This window comes from Oreochromis aureus, linkage group 23 (genome assembly GCF_013358895.1).
Source record: "Oreochromis aureus strain Israel breed Guangdong linkage group 23, ZZ_aureus, whole genome shotgun sequence".
Classification (NCBI taxonomy): domain Eukaryota; kingdom Metazoa; phylum Chordata; class Actinopteri; order Cichliformes; family Cichlidae; genus Oreochromis; species Oreochromis aureus.
This window is the reverse complement of record NC_052963.1, coordinates 36,661,629-36,682,117: the sequence shown is the minus strand read 5'-3', so window position 1 is coordinate 36,682,117 and position 20,489 is coordinate 36,661,629. Positions and strand designations below refer to the sequence as shown.

At 42.0% G+C, this 20,489-nt stretch overlaps 2 protein-coding genes across 8 annotated transcripts in view; one reads left to right on the top strand and one right to left on the bottom strand.

Moving 5' to 3' along the window:
- The window catches only part of wwc3 (WWC family member 3), a 45,213-nt gene extending 32,190 nt beyond the window's left edge, over positions 1-13,023 (top strand). For 3 of the 4 annotated variants that reach the window (XM_031753585.2, XM_039606848.1, XM_039606846.1), the window contains 14 exons: positions 1,189-1,278; positions 1,580-2,139; positions 2,613-2,733; positions 2,998-3,078; positions 3,169-3,255; positions 4,113-4,308; positions 4,402-4,572; positions 5,063-5,151; positions 5,255-5,402; positions 5,518-5,682; positions 7,859-7,951; positions 8,040-8,270; positions 8,351-8,478; positions 9,432-13,023. In XM_031753585.2, the coding sequence (XP_031609445.1) occupies positions 1,189-1,278; positions 1,580-2,139; positions 2,613-2,733; positions 2,998-3,078; positions 3,169-3,255; positions 4,113-4,308; positions 4,402-4,572; positions 5,063-5,151; positions 5,255-5,402; positions 5,518-5,682; positions 7,859-7,951; positions 8,040-8,270; positions 8,351-8,478; positions 9,432-9,498 (2,227 nt within the window). In that variant the 3' untranslated portion in view covers positions 9,499-13,023. The remainder of the gene's footprint in view (positions 1-1,188; positions 1,279-1,579; positions 2,140-2,612; positions 2,734-2,997; positions 3,079-3,168; positions 3,256-4,112; positions 4,309-4,401; positions 4,573-5,062; positions 5,152-5,254; positions 5,403-5,517; positions 5,683-7,858; positions 7,952-8,039; positions 8,271-8,350; positions 8,479-9,431) is intronic. The other variant, XM_039606847.1, reaches the window with a different exon arrangement.
- traf3ip2l (TRAF3 interacting protein 2-like) lies at positions 9,543-20,380 on the bottom strand. 4 transcript variants are annotated; one of them, XM_031753592.2, is made up of 10 exons: positions 17,541-20,380; positions 15,863-15,964; positions 15,041-15,687; positions 14,918-14,960; positions 14,754-14,818; positions 14,576-14,673; positions 13,980-14,048; positions 13,655-13,771; positions 13,455-13,529; positions 9,543-13,330 (listed from the first exon to the last, which is right to left on the bottom strand). In XM_031753592.2, exons 2-10 carry the CDS (start codon positions 15,925-15,927, stop codon positions 13,184-13,186), a joined length of 1,326 nt encoding a protein of 441 aa, XP_031609452.1. In that variant the 5' UTR covers positions 15,928-15,964; positions 17,541-20,380; the 3' UTR covers positions 9,543-13,183. The 4 variants fall into 4 exon arrangements, with proteins under 4 accessions (XP_031609452.1, XP_031609451.1, XP_031609450.1 ...); XM_031753591.2 differs by having other exon boundaries at positions 15,863-15,961; XM_031753590.2 differs by lacking the exon at positions 17,541-20,380 and adding an exon at positions 16,222-17,530.
- Positions 20,381-20,489: the final 109 nt, after the last annotated feature.

Here is a 20,489-nt window from a genome sequence, read left to right as displayed (position 1 = left end):
CATTAAAAAAGTGTGTTACCCAGCTTTTTCCTCTAGACCCTTTAAATGTCAGGGGGAGGGGGGAATAAGCGAGAAAGACATAAAAACAACAAAACAAGAGAAGCCACAGAGAAACAAATGGAAAGAAGTTTATAGCAAGAAAAAATAAAGTCATATAGATATAAATGCTGAGGTGTCATGTGGTCCTCTCGAGTAATGGAGCCTGTGAAGTGCTGCCAGTTTTTCTTGTTTTGTTTTTTTTTTTTTTTAAAAATCAGCTTGCTTTACCTAACACATCATATTGTTCTACATATTTGCTTTTGAGGAAAACAAATTGTAAAACAAAGTGAAGTTTGTTCCAGACCGTGTTTCATTCAGGCTTTGAATAACTTGAACTTTCTAGTTGCTCTGTGTATAAAAGGCCTCTTTCTGGATTAGGAAGGGAATCAAATTTACCTTTTCATGTGTACTTCAGTGCACCATCATCCATTAAAGGTACTTGCAACAATAATTTGTTGACACTGTATGAACTGAGTGTTACACATTGTGTTTAAATGTTAACAGAGCATCAGTATTTCCAATCTTTATACACTCATTTGGAAATCATTATCTTCTCTGCCCCATCATCGCCTCCACTGCCTTCATCATAGCTGTCATATGTCTGTGAACTTAGCAGCCTGTTGGGTTTCTGTTTGTATCAAGGGGATGCACTGTCACATACTAAAATGAAAAGCTGTAAATCCATCATCATGGACTAACTGTCAGCAGGTTTCCGTATGTGGTTTGTTCACACTGGAGAAATGACAAACCAAAGAAAACTCAAAACAGTTTGCATGCAGAAACAATTTGGAGTGTTACTGATATTTTTATTTATTGCCTGCTTTGTTTCATCTCTTTATCACACACTTTTTAAACATTTACTAAAGCTGTTTAAAATGGATTTGAAGTGTGTATAAAAATGAGCTGATCAGGGGAAGGATGCCTCAAATAACTCTTTACATGAAACCATAACATAGTGAACGAGATGCACTATCAGATTATGGGGTTAGGTTTGCAGCTGTGTTCTTTTAGAAGGAATATACCAGTGCCCGCATACCCAGTTTATCCTGTAAGATACACAGTGAGCGGTTATACAGGCTGTTATAGAGATGTATGATGCCACACATTGAACTCTGGATTTCTTATACATCGAAGTGAATCTCCCGACAGGATCCTGCAGCAGGAGAAGAGGAATGTTCTGCTGAGACAGCTGGAGGAGGCAACACGCATCACCACCTACCTTCACTCCCAGCTGAAAAGGTGCAGCGCACACTCCTAAAGTTCCTCAGTCATTGTCTGTGTCTGCTCTCTCATGAGGATAAAGAGTCACATGTTCTGTAGTTTTGCGTCTGTATTCCACCACTGGGAGTTTTAAATTAAAGTGAAATTGTAATCAAAATAAAACAGAAGTGCAGACTTTCAGCTTTAAATCAAGGTAGTTAAGACTTGTTTGTAAAACCCTGAATATAGTAAATATAGTTTTTATTTACTGAATTTGTAAAAGGCATTACTTAGATTTCTACCCATTTCTCTCCTGCTCCTTTCTCTTGTCTGCCTCCAGCCTGTCGGCCAGTTCTTTGACCGTGTCGTCCAGCAGCAGCCGCGGCTCTTTAGCCTCCAGTCGGGGTTCCCTGGCGTCCAGCCGAGGCTCCCTCAGCTCCATCAGTTTCAGTGACATCTACGGTCTCCCCCAATATGAGCGCCACGAGGGCGCTGGAGAGCCCCTTGACCCTCACCTCCGTTATCTGCTTCCCCCAGAGACAGTCTCCAGAGACTGCTCCATGTTTACCCCCGACCCTCTGACCCAGAGCAAAATCAAACGCTCCCACGACACCCCGCAGTCCCTGGCTTCGCTGTCCTCCCGCTCCTCGCTCTCCTCCCTGTCCCCGCCCAGCTCGCCAATGGACACACCCTACCACTCTGCCCCTCAGGACTGCCCCCTCACCCAGATGACGGAGGAATACATGGAGCAGGCGGGTCGCGGTATTTTAGAGGGGCTGCGGGCGCAGTCACACACCTCCATGATAAGCAGTGAGGAAACAGTCAGCCCGGCTGCTGTGCATCAACTGGATAACAAGATTCACAGAGACAGCGGGGCTCAGGCGGCTTTCACCTCCACAGGTAAGTGAAGAAGCTCTGTATAAACGTAACTCAGAGTTCACAAAAAAATGTAATATTAATGGGTCAAAATGATTAAAACAGTTACTGTGCTGTTTTCTGTTTTGCAGTAATTAACCTGTTTTGCTTTTCAGCAAATCTTATCTTTACTGTAGACATTCATTAAAGTTAAAATTCACTCTCTGCCAAGATATTTAGCTACTTAATTTGATTTAATTATAATAAATGTTCACAGAAACCCCAAAGAAGTTGAGTTTGTGGGTAATGATCTCAATAAAAGAATAAAGGCAAAAGAGCAGAAATTCTAAATGACACGATGTCTAATCAGTAAAAGACAGCAAGAGACAACAGGTCACTGATTCTGTGAGCTGCTTCTCCTGAGGCAGGCTGTCTTCCTGAGAATTTAAAGATATGACCTTACCTAAAATGCTAAAGCCTGCCTGCTAATGCATTGAATTAACTCCAAATCTTTGTAGGAGTTACTCTGAGGGGAAACAGTGCAAACAGAAGTGGCAGGAGAGCCAGGAGAGTCTCTGCAGGTGTTTCTGAGGATGCTCTGGCCACCGACAGCGGGGTGTTTGAGGCCTGGGGCAGAAGGTGAGTAGAGGTCCATTCTCACAGTATTAAAGCTAAACTTTAACACCTCCTAGTGGAGAAGGAGAGTACTACACCCAAAATAAGAACGCTTTCAGAATTTGTTACTGTGGTGTTTGCATGGCATTGCATTTCAATATAAATTTAGGTAGTTATAATCCTGTCCATAGAGGCTTGACTACCTTTAGCAGACTAAACAAAAAGCTTGTGTCCAGTAAGGTGAGAAAACTCTTTGCTCATTCACCATTTTTTCCATTCGTCCAACAGGGCGGAGGAGTTTGATGAGATGTCATACATGAAAGAGCTGACGTCTGCGAGCGAGCCCACCCAGATCCAACTGGGACTACTGTGAGTAAACAAGTTAGTGCAGACAGTGTGTGGGTGGCAAAGCTCGTTCCTCGTTAATATCTCTGTATGAACTCTATTCTCTCTTCACAGGTGGGAGTCCAGTTCTCAGTCTCTGCGACTGTATCTGTTACAACTCCAAAATTTAAATAGGTCAATTGTGAGAGACGGCTATAAAGTGTGAGTACTTTCAGCTCTGAAAATGAAAGAAATACTTGGGGAAAAGTTAAAGTGGCAGAAGGAGATGACTCTATATTAATCTGATGGATAGTTTACGGGACGCACAGGGAAACTGCTGCTACTCTAATTCAGGTTAAAAAGAACAGACTTTAAAAGTTAACTTTTTAAAGAATTTAGGCAGTTTTTTTTAATCATTAATTTGTTTAGCTAAATTTCCCACATCTTTTCTAACTCTTATTGAGACTGTCAGGCCACTGAAATGATAGGCCTGGTGCACAGGCTGGTGCATTGGCTCATTATCCTGTTTTTATTACATGGAATAAGAATAAAATATCAACAGCAAAACAACACTACACAAGCTGTATTCAGCCATAAACATAAAGAGCTGTTGAGAATACTCTGTATGATTTTCTTCAAAAGTCAGAAAAATCACCAGTTGCTTCCTGTCATTCACCCTGCTGTGCTTTGCAGTTAAAAGGATGTCCGAGTACTTCATTAGACTTTCCTTGATCTTTGCACTTTGCATTTAAAGGCACCCACTTTGTAGCTACCTTATCTCCAGTTTGCCCCCTGCAGTTGTTCGTGGAATATCAGGGGAAGAAATTTCACAAACTGATATGTTGCGTCCTATTACAGAGGAATTTATTGAGCTCTTTAGAACAGCTCATTTTTAAAATAGTTGTTTAATGTAAAGGCAGACTGCATGACAAAGGGAGTGGAAACTTCTTTCTTCCTATAGTGTTCCTTTTACTTGAGCCAAGACTCTGAATCTTTTCTGCCTCAGCACTCTGAGGACACTCGTTCGCATTAAGTAGAAGTCTGTCTGACTATTGTTCTTTTCATGCGTTGTTCTTCAGGTATGTGAAGGTGCACCTGATTTCACTGGACGCCAGCAGGGCCTGTGCGTTTTACTGTTGTACAGCATTGGAGCCACAATCCCAGATGACTTTCAACGAAGGCTTCCGCATTCCTGTCCCAGCAAACGCCCTGGCGGTGTGCGTTCTGCAGCTGTCTGTCTGCTCACTGGGACCTCAGGCTCAGGAAGAGCTGCTGGTGGGTCTAAAAGCCTCAGCTATCATGACCCTGCTGCTGGTGGACACTGGGGTTACAGCTGTTCAGATTAAAATTTCCTGTGTTTGCCTTCAGGGTAAAGCCCAGGTGAGCCTGGCAGATTGTGAGGGGAGCCCAGAGATGGTTTACCACTGGCTGCGAGTGCAGATGTTGAGTGGGACAGAGTCACAGAGGCCTGAACAGAGGAACGTCATCCAACGCAGACACCAGGATGGCCAGGTTGACGAACAAAGGCCCGGAGCCATGGTAAACATATTTTATTTAGTCAATAACAACAGTGTCAGGAAGCAGCTGGACGGTGCTGCTCAGATAAAAATCAGTTAAAAACAAAGACTTTGGCTGTGTGACTGCGTATGGAGGACCTGGTCAGAGAGAATTCAGACCAAATATAGTCATTTTGCCCAAAACATTAACGTTTCAAATCGCGCCTATAAACCAGATTGACATTACAGTTGCTACATCCATCTTAAAGCCGCAGCCTGTGGTTCCAAGAGCTGAGCCTGAGTAAACTAATTTTGTTCACTGGATCCTGTAAGTTGTAATCCTGCTAATTCTTTTGGATAAATTCACATTCTCATTGTTGAATAGCAGCTTGTAGCCCACGGCCTGCAGGCATGTAGCTTGTTCGAGTAATTGACAAGAATGTCTCTGAGAAGCCAAGTCAGCAGTCAGAGGAGGGAGGGGAGTTATGAAAGACTGAAGATCTTGTTTAAGGGATTAAAATGTGATGTTACAGGACACTGCATGCAATCTGCTGTCACGCAACACCCCCACCCACCTGGAGGAGCGGGAGAAGGACAAGCCTAGGGAGGCAGCGTCGGAAAGGTGACATTATCCTCCTCTCAGGCTAGATTTTGCTTTGACGAATAAAAAAATTGTTTTCGCCCCTGTCGTGTTTGTACCTTTATGAGGATGGTGCATTTTTCAGGAGTTGGCAGGCGGAGTCAGTCGACAACGGCTGCAGCAACAGCATTGCATTCGCTGCTCCCTGCTCAGAGGGCCTGTGTGCAGAGGGAATCTGCATCACCACTGGAAGACGCTGTGACCAGACGGTGGGCAAACCCTCAACAATCAAGGTAAGAGGTGGCACTTTGGTAGTGAGGATATTCTTATTGGGGAAAAAAATGTGGCATTAAAAGTTCTGTTCATACATTTTTTTTTAATTTTTTTTTTTTTTTTTTTTTTTTGCAGGTAGAAAAGGCGACCATGACAGAAGGCATGTTCCCGGAGCCGGTGCGAGTCCGACCTAAAGAGCGGGGAGGCCGCTGGGGTCACACCTCGCCGTTCATGCGTGGTAGCACCATTGTTCGCTCCCAGACCTTCTCACCGGGCGCTCGTAATCAGTATGTGTGCAGGGTGAGTATTTTATTATAAAAGTGACAGCATATAGATATGAATATAAGATGTGTAGTGTAATTTTCATCTTTCTTTCCTGTCATCCATCTGGATGGAAAGGCCGTGCACGATTAATGTGCAGATAGCTGTAGGAAAGCCCCCCCTCATTTTAAATATTTAAAATGTTTAAACATGAGCTGATTCTTGAATGTAATGAACTGTTTCAAAGCAAGTTAAACAGACAACATTCAACCTTGTGAACCATAATTATGACTGTTTTCTGACTTTCTGCCACCCGCCCACGCCCCGCCTGCGCCCCGCCCACCTCCAGGAACATTTATACTGTATTGATTGGTTTGAGTTGCCCACCAGCTGTGGAGGTGTCTCCTTTATCTTAATATAAATAGCTCAAAAACATCATCTGAAAAACAGCTGTCTCTCTTTCCAGAAATCATGACCTAGTTACTAAAATACCAAAAAAAATCCACAAATGCTGTTGTGAGCAGTTTCATGTCGGAACTAATTTCTCTCTACTGACTACATTTGCCAAGCAAAAGAAGGGCACAGCTAGTTTCTGCTCAGCTGTGAGCGGACGACTTTAAGTGTTTACATCCTGTGTAGATTCGCGCTTTCATCTGCAGTGCTAAGACTAGTGGGTGTAGTGCGGTAACAGGTTTGTGTTTTTTAGACTAACTGGGTCATAATTTGTGGAAAGAAACATGAATGAGTTTGTCACATTTTGTTTTGGCACAAAGATGAATGATTTTTAGTCCCAGTGTGTTTGAAAAATGGCAGGTGGAAATTGGCTGTTTTTTCACTCATTTTTAGTCCAGTCTTTGTACCACACTCAACTCTTATCTATGAATCATTTAACCATAAAAAAGGCCCCTAATTCAAAGTACAAAGCAGTGTTGTGTTTACATGTAACAGACGACTTGGTATAAAATAGTATAGAACGAGGTATAAGCTGAAAACTTTTGGAATACTGTGCAAAGTGTCAATAAAATTGGTGGTGGAAGTGGAAATGGCAGTCCTAAAAAAAAAAACTACATCAGTGTATAAAAGAAAGAAAGAAACAGGAAAAATTCAGGAAAGACCTGGCACAGAAACTGTCTTCCTTCTCTCACTCCAACCAGTCGCAGCAGATGGCCCCGCCCCTCCCTGAGCCTGGTTCTGCCGGAGGTTTCTTCCTGTTAAAGGGGAGTTTTTCCTTCCCACTGTCGCCAAAGTGCTTGCTCATAGGGGGCCATATGATTGTTGGTTTTTTCTCTGAATGTATTATTGTAGGGTCTACCTTATAAATAAATTGAATTGAATTGGACCTGAAGCTGAAGTGGAAATGGCAGTCCTAAAAAAACTACATCAGTGTATAAAAGAAAGAAATAGGAAAAATTCAGGAAAGACCTGGCACAGGACCTGAGAGATACATTTGGCCCTGAAGCCTCATCAGATGTGGTCTCAGTGGAAGGGTGGCTGTAGCCATTCTTAAGGAAGGGAAACAGGGAGCAAAGGCTGAGGTGTGCCAAATTACAGGCATCACTGAGGGGCATCGTTCTTATGGAGCGATACAATTTTATTCCAAAATCTATAAACCATGGTCTGTTGTAGTTTGAGGCTACATTTCAGTCAGCAGTGTTGGGAATCTTGTCAAAGTGATGTAATTAATTTAGCATCTGATGGGGAAACAACAATGGACTGGCCTCCCCAGAGCCCGGACCTTAACATTATTGAAGCAGTGTGGGATCATGTTCTTCCAAAGAAGAGCTTTGAAGTCCTTGAAAGCCTGGAGAACTATTCCTGAACACTACTTAAAGAAGGCTCGTCTGAGAGAGTTCAGGCTCTGTTAAAGAATAAAGGTGGTTGCACCAAATATTGACATTCAAGCTAATTGGAATTGTTTTTGGTGCACAAAGCCTTGCACGCAAGTCCATGTCTCCGCTTGTCTGTAGTTAACTAAAAATTTGGGCCAGTTGAAACATGTAATAAATCACTGCCATATTTTCCATACTCATAAGAAGTAAAGAAATTAGGGTCGGCTCAAGAGTTTTGCACATTACTAAGTGTGGCTCACTTTAAAATAAGGCAACTCTCACTAAAATAATCTAGCTGGGTTATTTGGCACCATAGGGCAGTGGAAACATGTATTTGATTTTAGGGTGAGCTGTGGACTTAAAGTGGATGTTTTTGTTTCTTTCAGCTGTATCGCAGTGACAGTGACAGCTCAACTCTACCAAAGAAGTCGCCTTTTGTTAGAAACACATTGGAAAGAAGAACACTGCGATATAAGCAGGTACGTTCTCATTATGTCTTTTTCACCCTGTGCCTGTACGGGTTTTTTTTTTTTTTGTTGTTTACCTGAGGTGTCTGTGTGTGCGCAGCAGTCGTACCGCTCCCCCCTGGCCGAGCAGCCGACGCGCACCTCCCTGGACCTGGAGCTGGATCTCCAGGCCTGCAGGACCCGTCAGAGGCAGCTGATGGAGGAGCTGAGCGCCCTGAGAGAGCTGAAGCTGCGACTGGAGGAGCCGCAGTCCAGGGAGGCCACCGAGCTCCCTAACTGGGCGCTGAGGGACGAGCGCTTTCGATGCCTGCTCAGAGAGGCCCAGAGACAGGTGAGGAAACGGAGTGGGCTGCAGCTCCCTTACAAACACGCCTCTCCTAGCAGCGTTTGACAGTTTTTGCTGCTTTACAGGCCAACCAAAGCAAGCAGGAGCAACGTCAGGAAGAGGCGGCAGAGAGGAGGCTGAGGAAGGCCTCTAAGGAGGTTCTACAGATGAGAGGGCAGAGCCAGAAGGAGCCGCTGCCTGTGCAGACGTTCAGGTGAGAAATGCACCGTTAGTCACGGCACTGAAGTCCAGGGACGCCTACCCTGGAAAATTACTGTGTGTGTTAGCAGAGGCTGCGCTTCAGGTTAAACTGATGTGATATATAAGCCAGCTAAAATCTGTTTCAGCTGTATGCTATGAACACCCGCTGACCCCAGAAGAAGTCTTAAATTTAGCTCGTCATCTATTCCTTCCATGTGTTCTGAAGAAAGATATCGTGGAAGAGGGCTGTTGTTTAGAAACTTAAGATCTACAGAGCTCCTACTTTATTCATATCACATATCCATAGTTTAAATCGGAGATCTTACATAATGTTACATTTGTGGTTATTTCCACCAGAAGAAAGTCAAGGCAGGCCCAATCAGTGGGTTCCATTAAATTAAATTCCATTCTTTAAGATTTAAATAATCAGAAATCTGACAAGTAGCATGAGAAGAATTTCTACGACTTTTACTGGCAAATGGGTCAAGTTCATGCAAAGACTGTTTACAGTGTTGATCCTTCATTCGTCTGCAAATCTGACACATTGGACATCAGCGTCTAGACCTAACTGATCAGTGATGATCCATTCCTGCTTTATTCACACTCAAAGTTAAACTTTATGGGTGTTTGCTGGTCCACCTGCTTTTTAAGGACTAACTAAAAACATCCATCAATCCAGGACCAATTTGGTGACCATGTGTGGATTTTTCCAGCCTTACAGAGCACCATGTCACAATGCAAAAGTGACGCATTGTGCAAAACTGACCGAGAATCTACGGTCAAAGCAGCAAAGTGTACGAAACACAAAACGACAGAACTTTTGGGCGTTTGTCTACATTGATTTAAAAGTCAAACACCAAAGAGACACGGAACAGTTCATAAAAGATCACTGCTGATTAGGAAGCTTTTACTCTACAAAATAAAAACGGCGTATAAATTATAACAAGTCGTCGTCTTTGCCTGCAGAGAGAAGATGGCTTTTTTCACAAGACCAAGGTTCAACATACCTCCTTTGCCGGCTGACGATGTATGAGAGCTCGTCTGTGTATTATGTGACTAAACATGAAGTATTTGTGCTTTTTTTTTTTTTTTTTTTTTTTTTGAGCTCATGAAGTACCAAGATTTCTTCTAAGGCCACAGCGACGTGACCAGCAGACTATGAAGACTCAAAGCTCAAAGGTTTCACATTTTCAGAAACATTTGTGTGATTATTGTAAACACAAACACACTAAAGATGCACAGTTATCGACGACAGCGCGGCTGCTCGTTTCCTTTTTGAGGAAAGTGACTTCAAACAATTTCCCTCTCTACTCCTGTATGACTTTCTTCTGTTTGTGCTTACAAAAGGCTGGAAGACGGGAACAAAAGTCAGTTTGAACAAATTCACTGTACTGTAACTTATTTTATAGTACTTTTCCTTGAAGGAAATAAAAAAACTCTTCCTGCTTTTTTAAAGTGTATTTTGTAGCTTTGAACAAATAGCACTTCAGTGTTTTTACATACAGTAAAATTGAATTATTGTCTGATTTTTGTCTCCTAATTCTTAAGAGTTATTTACATAAAATGTCACTTTGTAATCCGCTTTTATTACAGATGTCGTTGTCCTTTTATTATTATTAAAATTAATATTATTTCATGTACTTTTCAATATAAGGATGATATATGAAACACTGTATTCAGATTTTTTTCTTAATGTATGAACATCTGCAGTGTTACCTCTTGTGAAGATAAAACCATTAATCTGTATCTCGCTTGTAATCAGTTGTGCAAAAAGCAGGATTTTAATGTATTTATTCAACCTGTGCGAGGATGGAGGTGGTGTCATATTCTGCACACGCAGGCGCTTTCTTTAAATGTGTCACAGCATTACATAAGATTTTTCTCTAACCACAGCCAGCCTGCGATGACCCATTTGAGTCTAAATTTGCAGATTCTTGAGAAGCCGTACCACAGTTGAAGCAGGCAGCTGTGTCAGCTAATTATCTTTATACAACATCCTGTTGAAGTTTTTTCATAACACGAGGAAAGGCAGCAGATGTAATTCGACTGCAGCGCCGCTTCTGAGGCTTTGTTAGCAGACAAAGCAACTCGGTTGGATTTCTCATGGAGGCGTCAGAGGCAGCGATGTGTTGACACATCTGCAATCAAACCTTCAAGTTCTCATGGTTCGTTCCTAAACAGAAAAATTTAGCTTGCTTTTTTTTTTTAGAAGCCCCACAAAGCCCAGCAGCGTGCCTCTGCTTGTCTGTATTTTTTTGGGACCAATTTTACAAATGCTTGCTCGTGTATTTTTTAAGACGACAGCTCAGGGGCAAGTCTGACATGGGCCAACACACTTTTCAGTCATCCAATACTTTTATTGTAACATCTAGCATCAAGGATCCCCTGAGAATAGTTTCCAATGCAGAAGGAAGATGAAAAACAGATTACCCCCCGCTCTTTTTGTTATTCAGTACGAAAGGTTAGACGCTAAAAAGGGGAAAAAAACACACACTTTAACGCTCATACAGAAAAAAAAAAATGCTAAAAATTTTTAAGAATAACTTAGTTGGAACATAAATTAACAAAAGTGGGTAAGAGAAAATGAATTCAGGTGCAGCTTACAGAGAGGTATAAATGAATCGTCACTGAGCAAATACAAAAGCCACAAACCATTTGTACCCACAACTGCATTCTCTTTAAACAATACGAACCACACACAATATAAGAAAACACGATGGCAAACCACTATGTGTTATGCGTCCAGTTGAGCAGCTGTTTAAAATGAACAGGCACCTGTAATTGGAGTCAAAGGCTGAGAGAATATAGTATCTGGGTCAATGTTTGCACATCGTAAGTGAGAGCCCTGATGTTCCACTCAAACACATACACATCTGTTTGTAACGCGTAGGAGATGTCCAGTAAAACAAACAAACACTTATTCATGAATCTGTGTTTTCAGGCTGTAAAATTAAAGGGGAACTATTATGTTTTGCCTAAATTTCTGTCACATGCTGTACTGTGTGAAAGTCCTGAGCCACACTTCATTTCTTCACATTTTACTTCCAAGGAGCCAGACTTTTAGTAGACTTGAGCTTTCAGCCCAGTCCTTGTACCTGTCCATTTTCAGAGGAACTTCTTTTGTTAGTTAAGCCACTCAGTCACCTACGTATCACCAGAGCACAAAAAAGGCACCTAACTCAACGGATGAACCAGTTGTATTTTTACGAAACAGACAACTTGGCAAAGAAACTCTTTAAATTGTATCTCTTGGCGTTTTTGCAAGTCTGCTGGTTGGATACTGTATTTCCGTGTCTTTTGTTTATTCTATGAAAAAAGCCAAAGCTAACACAGTTTGAGAGACATAAAATAGTATGTTTACATCACCAAGGTGATTCCCAAAGTGCACTGGGGGGGGGGGAGAACTGGACACATGGAGAACCAAAGAAGTGTCAGGTCTAAAAACAAAAACTACAGCAGAGGAACAGTCTCTGAACATCATGCCCCTAAGTAACAGGGAAACAAAAGATCCTCCGGTCCTAACACAGGACCTGAGAGACACATCTGGCCATTCACTTGATCCATCTACTGTTCACTGACGCCTCATAAGAAGTGGTCTCAGTGAAAGGCTGTGAAGAAGCCATTTGTAAGGAAGGGAACAAGAGGTATGAAAAATCAGCAGAAGGTTCGTCTCAGAGAGTTTAGGCTATATTGGAGAATAAAGGTGATGATGTATTTTTAAAAAATGAGCAGTGACTCGAGACTTTTGCACAGTACTGTATATCGCTCCAGTTCCAGATGTTTAATATAAACAGGTACAAGGAGATCAGTGTATATACATAAAGTAAATCCCAGGCTGTTGAACCCGTGTATCTACTGTTCGCCCAGCTCGACCGATGTTCCACCAGGTGAAATCTGGCAGCATTGTTGGGCCCTGAGTGAAAGCAGTGGTAAAGTTGGGGTTGAAACCTGTTCTGCTATCAGCGTTTTCCCTGCTGTGCTCTGCGTGAAGCGTAAATTCTTGAGGAGCAATTTACTAGTCCTATAAATCAAGTGTAACCATCAGCTAGGAGGCACACCCTCAGTTTAAGCCCAACATAGGTGCTTGAAGAGTGTGAAAACAAAAGCTTTCCCCAAACGGTTCTCACATAAAATTTAATTGGTTTTTTTGCACACACACACCATTCTGCCTGTTCTGCACACTCACATTCAGACACTGTGTCCTCACAGCTGTGTTCTTTTCAAAAACGCAACTTCATAATTACCTGCACACGACGCATTCAGGCGACATGTGCAAACTGTAGCTTTAACAAAACAACATGGCTTGCACTCTCCTCGGTCTCTGCACCTGTACAATGAATAAGGATTGCTTTGATCTGTGAATCAGGCAAAGCTGCCGATTACAAGAGTAACAATAGCTGGGGCTGGGATTGATAATAGACCCCCCTTAAAAAAACAAAAAAACAACAACAAAAAAAACACGAGTTGGAGTAGCACCAGTGCACATACAGCATGATGCACAACTGCAAAGATATATATTTAAAAAAAAAAAAAAAAAAAAAGCAGCCTGAGTCTGCACCTCTATCTCAGACAAACACTGGCACTTTTCTATATGTTAATTTAAACAAACACACAATATCCATCTGTTCACAAAAGCACCTCATCACCCTGTTCACCTCATTAATGACCAACAGCCAATAAGATTTAAGTCCAGTCTGTGAATCCAGCTCAGAGTTTTTTTAAATGGGGATGGAGACTATGGTCGGAAGCTCCCCGATAGGAGGTGGGTTGTACTTCTCGACCCTCATCAGCCGCCGCAGGATGTCATCCCGATCACGTGGCCATCCATATACGTGTGTGTTCTGGAGCCAGTTAGGGACGTGGCACTGATTATACATTCAAACAAAAAAACAAGAAACAAAACAGGGTGTGAGACTGGGTTTTGTTTTTTTCTTAGGGGGGTGGGTGAAATCAGTGGCATGATCTCACTCGGGAAGACGTAAAAATTACCTTTTTAGCCCCGGGGAACAGGATAGGAATGAACCTGAAATTCTTGCTTCCATTCTGGATGAATTCATTCTGCAGCTGAGTGACACACACAGGAAAACCACATGCACAATTTGATTTCACAGCGGCGATGAGAGCACGCAGTTTTTCACTCTCGTTAAGATTATTTCAGTCTTCGTTTGGACCACATTCAGGTCGCTCACCTGTTTATGTATGTAAACCGTGTTGTAGGTCCTCTCGTCGCTCTCCAGGCCAGCAGGGGAGGCGGTCACCGTCTCGTAGTACTTGGGGCTGATGATGATGATAATGAGGTACTCTTTCTAAGACAAGAAAAAATCACAACTGGCAGTAAGCTACTGCAGCTATCAAACTTCTTCATGCAACAAGTTGACTCTTGCAGAACGGCTTGAGTTGCTAGATGTGAAAACGACTTCCTCAGCTGGCAGATTACTCAATTTAAACTGTTGTTATTCCATTTCATCTACATGAAAGAATTTCACCGACACTTTTTGTTTTGTTTTTTTTTACCTCACTCAGGTATCGCTCCATGAAGTCAATCTTGCTTATGCTTCTGAACTGCTGCTCGAAAATGTCGATCTGAAACAAGCAAAGCTGCGAGTCAGTTTAACCCTGCGCAGAAAACACACAAATTCTTTATACATTTTAATTGTGTAAAGCCAGTTAACAGGACAAGCTGGCAAATAACATGCAATAACTTTTAAGATATTAACAGAAACTCAGAGTCACCAACAAAATGAAAGCAAGAGATTTGTAATGTTAGCTGATGAGAGTCTACACTAAAAGTCCATCTGTAGCATCTAGCATTCACTCTGGGAGGAAATTACACAAAAAAAACAAACAAACAAAAAAACAGGAATCACAATTTAGTGTACCAGTTCAAAAATCACTTGTTTAAATGGATATATAGTATACTATTTAATAAGTTTTTATTATATACTATATTTATAATAATTGCACCTAAATTTGTAACATTAGCTTTAAAATGACAAAGTTTTTAAAAATGTTGTTAAAATCTAGCCAGCTGAATTTTAACCGTTTTTTCCCAGCTCCTGACAGTTCAAGTTGTTCAAACAACACACAAAAAGACTAAAAGCTGCACGTACGTGCGTGTCAAAGCCGTTGTGTCGCAGCAGAGCCACAAAGTTGATGATCTCGTTGACATGCTTATCGTTGTCTGCTTCATAAGTGACGAAGACACGCCCTGCAACAAAAACAAACTTTTTCAGAGGCGGGTTCGTGCGACAACAGGACCAGGCGTCTGATCTGCTCGTGAGCACTCACTCTGCTCCAGAGACAGCGGCGCGCTGCAAGGAGGGCGCTTCTCTTTGACTGGAACGTTGTGTCCACTGCATGTAGTTGAAAAATCATTTTAATAGCAGTCAGAAACAAGCAACAGAGTGAAAAAGAATTTAATCGTAATTTAAAAAATAAAAATAAAAACTCACATCTGTGTGAATCCACCTGCAGGAACTCTGCAGTCACCTGCATCTGTAGCAGTACAGACAAAATAAATACCGGCTGCTGTCTGTGCGTGGTTTAAAGGTTAAAAAAGGGGCCGGCAAACTTACAGTACTGGCGGTAAGCTGGATGGTACTCAGGCCAGGGATGCTTGTTGCCCACAGGCTCCCTGTTGAAGGCGTCTGCAGGGCACTGAGCACAGCAGGCGGGCCCCTGTGGTGCACACGAGTACGGCGATAACGTGTGGTGGCACAGGTTGGCTGAAGGCGGGTTGGAGCGCAGCGAGAGCGGCTGCTCTAAGCTGCCCATGCTGCTGTGAGTGCCGGGGAGGGACAGGAACTTGCATCTGGAGAGGCAGCTCTCTCCAGAACAGCTGGAGTAATCTTTTTGGCTCAGACAGGACGGCAGGCTGTTGGGATATCCCGACCAGCTGCTGGCGAAACTCGGGTGGAGCCAGCCGCTGTACGCCTGGCTCGGGAAAGGAGTTTGTGGGCTGTACCCAGCTGGCAAGCTGCGAGAGGACTGGGATGGGCAGAAGCTGGACTGGGGGAAGATCCTAATGTGCTTGTGCTCCTGCTCTGTGTCCAGCCTCTGCTTGCCGAACAGAGAGCCATCACGGTCTGAAAGAGGGTGGTGGCCCAGAGGGTCGGAGGCGGACTCCGGTTTGGAAAGAATGCTGGGGTCTCTCAGCTCTGCGCTCATGGTTTCATCGTCTTCTTCAGGTGTGTTGCGGTGACTGACCAGGTGGCTGATGTGACTGTGAGCCGGAACATTTACCAAAATGGGGGAAGGCAAATTAATTTCAGTCTGACTTTAGTGGAACTTCTGTTTCACGCACTTTTATCAGCTCTTATCAAGTGTGATATCCTCTGTGACTTTAAAGTGAAAGCACACAGCAGAAAGGCGCTGGGATGCGTGCAGTGTTATCTCACCTAGTAGTTGTTGAAACCGAGTAGACCGATGTGGGCAGCATCATTGGACCTTTTCCTCCTGACATCCATGTGTGTGGGGTTTGAGATGCACATGAAATTCTGCTGGAGATAAAAACACACATGGGTATTTAAAGAATCCAAACATGTGAAATGATGATGTGAACAGGAGGTGTAAACAGTCCCTTGTCTGTGAGACAAGATGAACGGCAGTATATGTTGTGATTAACATCCAGATAAAAGTTGATATATTTAAAGAAACAGAGCTGATAAGCTGTTAAAGCCAAACTTATGAACGGCCCTACATTACTGCAAACTCCACACAGTCAAAGGTATTTAAGTGCACAGGTGCGAAGACGAACCCTCAAAATCTGAAAGCCAGGGTTATCTCAGTAGGTAGCGTGGTCACCTCATGATCGGAAGGTCGGGGGTTCAAATCCACTGAACGGCTACCCTGAGGTACCGTCCCTACACACTGCTCCCCGGGCGCTGGATTGGTGGCTGCCCACTGCTTCACTGAGTGAATGGGTTAAATGCAGAGAGGATAATTTCCCCACGGGGATTAATAAAGTATACATTATTATTAATACCTACAGAAACACTCTGGGTGAGGCAGGCTGTGTAAATAAATTACACTTTTTCTTGTGTGATTGTTTTGTCTGATGAGATCAACATTTCTATAATATTACAGTAGTAGTTAGTAGACGGAGGTCGGATTATTTGTTTAGTCTGGCTCGTTTTTCTCTTTTTTTTTGTTTTGTTATGGGAGTCTTTTTTTTTTTTATCTTGTTTGGACGTTTTATTATAATAAACCCAGCTCAGTCAACTCAGGACCACTTTTATTCGAGGTGAACAAACTCATAAAGCACTTCTGATATCAGCCCACACTCGGTGTCTTTTTGACTTGATTTGCAAGAAACGTGCCTCCCACACAGGGGACTTTTCTCTAAATGTTTAATGGTCAACACATCAGGAAACGCACATGTGGGAATAAGGAAATGATGGTTCTCATTTACCGGAGAAATCAAACCACAAAAATTTTAAAATGTAAAACTTGCCTCTGGGATTTCAGAGGTCTTCCCGATGTCTTTTTTGTGTTTTTTGTTTTATTTTTAAAGCGCTTAAACTTCCATGAAAACTGCTTTCAGTGAATTAATGAGAAAAAAAAGTCTATCGCATCCCCTTAGATCGTTTTTTAGGGTCACCGTTCATTTTTCCACTGACTTTCTCCACAGAGAAGCCGTGTAACCTCGTTTTAGGTGGGTTTATCTTCCAACACACCCTTGATAGTTCCCGTAAATGTAAATCACACTCATTAAAAGCCGATATGTGGTCGCAGTTTGCACTTTCCACTGACGCTGACCCAGATATTTCTCCGTCTGCCTAAATTTCAGGCTGACTTCCTGCGGTTCAACACACAGCATAAACACACACACAGGGTTCCAATAATCACACTTTCAATTTTCACACCACTACCAGCATTAAACTGGCTGTAGTACAATCTGCCGTGACTTTCACTTCTGTCTGAATTTAAAGAAAGAAGAAAAATGCTCAAGGACGAAGAGAAAACTAAAGAACAACCTATTAATATAATATTTTTTAAAGGTGTGATAAGCGTGAGATAGTTTGTCAGAGCGCGTGACCAAGTAACGTGTTGTGTAAGCGTAATAATTCAACTCACCGTCGCTGCTTCCACTCATCAAGCCTCCTTCAGGTCACTGAGCCGCGGCGCGGAAACACAGGAACACCTTAAAGGGGAAAAGGTCCTCGAAGAGTCTCAGAGAACTATGAATTAACGAAAGAAGGGCTCGAGCCTCAGTAATAATTGTCCTTTTTACCCACGTCTCCGCGAGACACATGAAAAACACTGACGCACAGACCGGAGCCAGTTTGATCTTTAGCGTGCTGCCGAGCTGCACCGCCCACCCCAGAAACTCCACCTTCACCCAATCGACTTCCTCCACACACACACACAGTTTACTAATTGATTTACATGTAGTCATTAAACCACCTATGATCCACAGACTGTATTGAAAAGATGGAGGTAGCCACTGTTTAATGTGACCCGTTGGTTTTGGACCCTACATTTAAAAGCAGCGTCACCTGGTAAGTGATCATATTTGGAAAGAGAGGATGAAGCGCTGAATTATTTGTTTATTTTTTTAGTTGTGGCTCCTTATAAAAAAAAAAAGTGCTGGGGAAGTTGCCACGCCCCTAATAATGTAATCCGAGTCTTCAAGTTGAAAATGATAAGTAGGGATGGGAATTATTAAGAATTCAGCGATTCCATATCACTTATTGATTCTCACTGGGTTTCCACTGGCTCCGCTTTGAGGGTCGCCGCCATCGCTAAGCAGCATATCAAAGACATTACGTGCATGCAAATGAACTCTATGCTGTGGGTCAGATGTTAGTGAATGCTGAAGCTATTTCCCCTCTTTGTTGTGATCAGTGTTGGGTTAACTACTCAGGAAGTAACATATTACACAAATTACAGACTACTTTTCTTAAAAGTAATGCAGTATGTAACTTGAGTAATTAAGTAATGTACTTAATTACTACTTTTTGCATTACTTTTGCATCCCTCTGTAAAATGATCTGAAACACACTGTCTCACAATCACCATTCAAAAATATAAACCTGAGGCTAGAGCCCAACACACCAACACAAATCACTGTCCTAATGAGTACACACATATGATTTTCTCTTAGATTTAGGTATGAACAAAAAGTCGACAGCACAAAGTTCAAAACCAGCACAGAGACTTCAAATCAATCGCTACAGTGATTCTACTGAAGAAACGCGAACACTGGCTCCAGCCTGACTGCTCATCCGTTTGTTGTGCTGGGGTCGGCATTCACTCAGCTATAACATTACTCTGGTTTCTTGGCTATCTTGGCGTTATTGCTGGATGCACTTAGCACTTTACCGTCGCGCTCTCGTCCTTTTGTGCATTAAAAATAAAAATATCCAAAAGTTTCAAAGCTCGATTCATCCTACAAATAAAGAGCAGCACTCAGCCGTGAGATAATTCACTCAAATTAAAATATTTACACCTCTTTGCACTAAATCACCAGATTAACTATTTTCTGTAACATTAATCTGGTCCCACAGTTAGATTTTTTATGTTCTTTAAAGATTGTTAATCGGCATGTTATCGTCATAATCTGAAAATGTATTATAAATAAACTGTTTATTTATTTGCAGTGGGGTGTTTTCATCATGAGGTGATGTGCATCCAAAATACACATTGGTTTTCACCAAAATGTGGCAATCACAGCATATCAGTACAAAAACCTCATACCAACTGTCTGCACAGCAGCAAACCTACAACAGAAAAAAGAAAAGAATCAAGGTCAAAGAGTCGAAATTCCTCCACAGCGATGTGAGAGGCTGAAAATGTCACACAGAAAACAATGACTTCAACTTTTGGCTGCTAAGGGTGGTTATAGAAGCATGGCATCTACTTAGTTTTTCACTTAGTTTTAGATTGCTTCTGCATTTTGGTTTAGTCTATGTTAGACAAATAATGTCAGTGTGTAACACGACGTGCTTTGCTGTTCATCTGAGGTTGTATTTAATCAATCTTAATACCCGAGAAGGACCAGATGATTCTAAAACTCGCTGTTAAAACTTAAGAATTAACAGAGGGCTTACTTTCTCTTCCACATGACCATGTGTGGGCTTTGATATTTGAGTTTGGGAACGGCTGATCTCTAATAGTGGTCAGTTTCAGCGAATAGCAAATGTTTTGTACAGAAGTAATTTTTCTCTATTAATTATATGTTTGTACTGTACTAATAACCCTAAGACTTCAGAGTTTAGAAAGGTGATGCATGCATATGCCTTAATCTGGTCCTGTTTGTCTCATTGGTGTGTTTACACCTGCTTTAAAGTTTATGTAAGTACACAGGCATGATGGGGGGTGGGGTATAGATCACAAGACTGTAAACCTGCAGACTGCAGTTCCTATCCTGTTTGGTTTTGCTTTCACTTGTTTTTTTGGTTAGGTTTAGTAAAAGGTTGTGGTTTGGGTGAAATTCTGAGAGGCCCATCCTGCTGCAGTATTTGCATCATGGCAGACACTATGTATCTCTGAGACTGTAGCTGTTTGCAAATTATAAGAAGAACAAAATTCTGAATACAAATCTATGAGAATTCTGCAGCAGCAAATACAGCAACAGAAGAATAACTTTCATAATAACTTAAACCTAAAACCTTAAACCTTTTTTTTAATCAGATTTGATTAGTGATTGATAACATGTATTTATGTTATGGTATCGTATTTCATATGATATCAATCGGCATGTATGGGTGTGTCCTGACAGCACTCCTGCTGTAGGTACCACAATTAAACCAGAGTGCTTAAGTACAGAGAAAGCAAAGCTCCAGTGCAGAGAGCCGTTTTTTCCACTCTGACATTTTTTTCCTCTGTTTTTACAGAAATGTAACTAGTAAATTTCATCATTATTAATTAGAAAACATGTAATCACCATTTCATTGTTTAATGGTAAAGTTACTCTAAATTAATAGTTAATTAAACTATAATCTACAGTTCTTTAATGATAGTAGATATACATCATGACTTTCCTCCCACCCAGAAAACAAAACACCTGAATTCATCAAAACT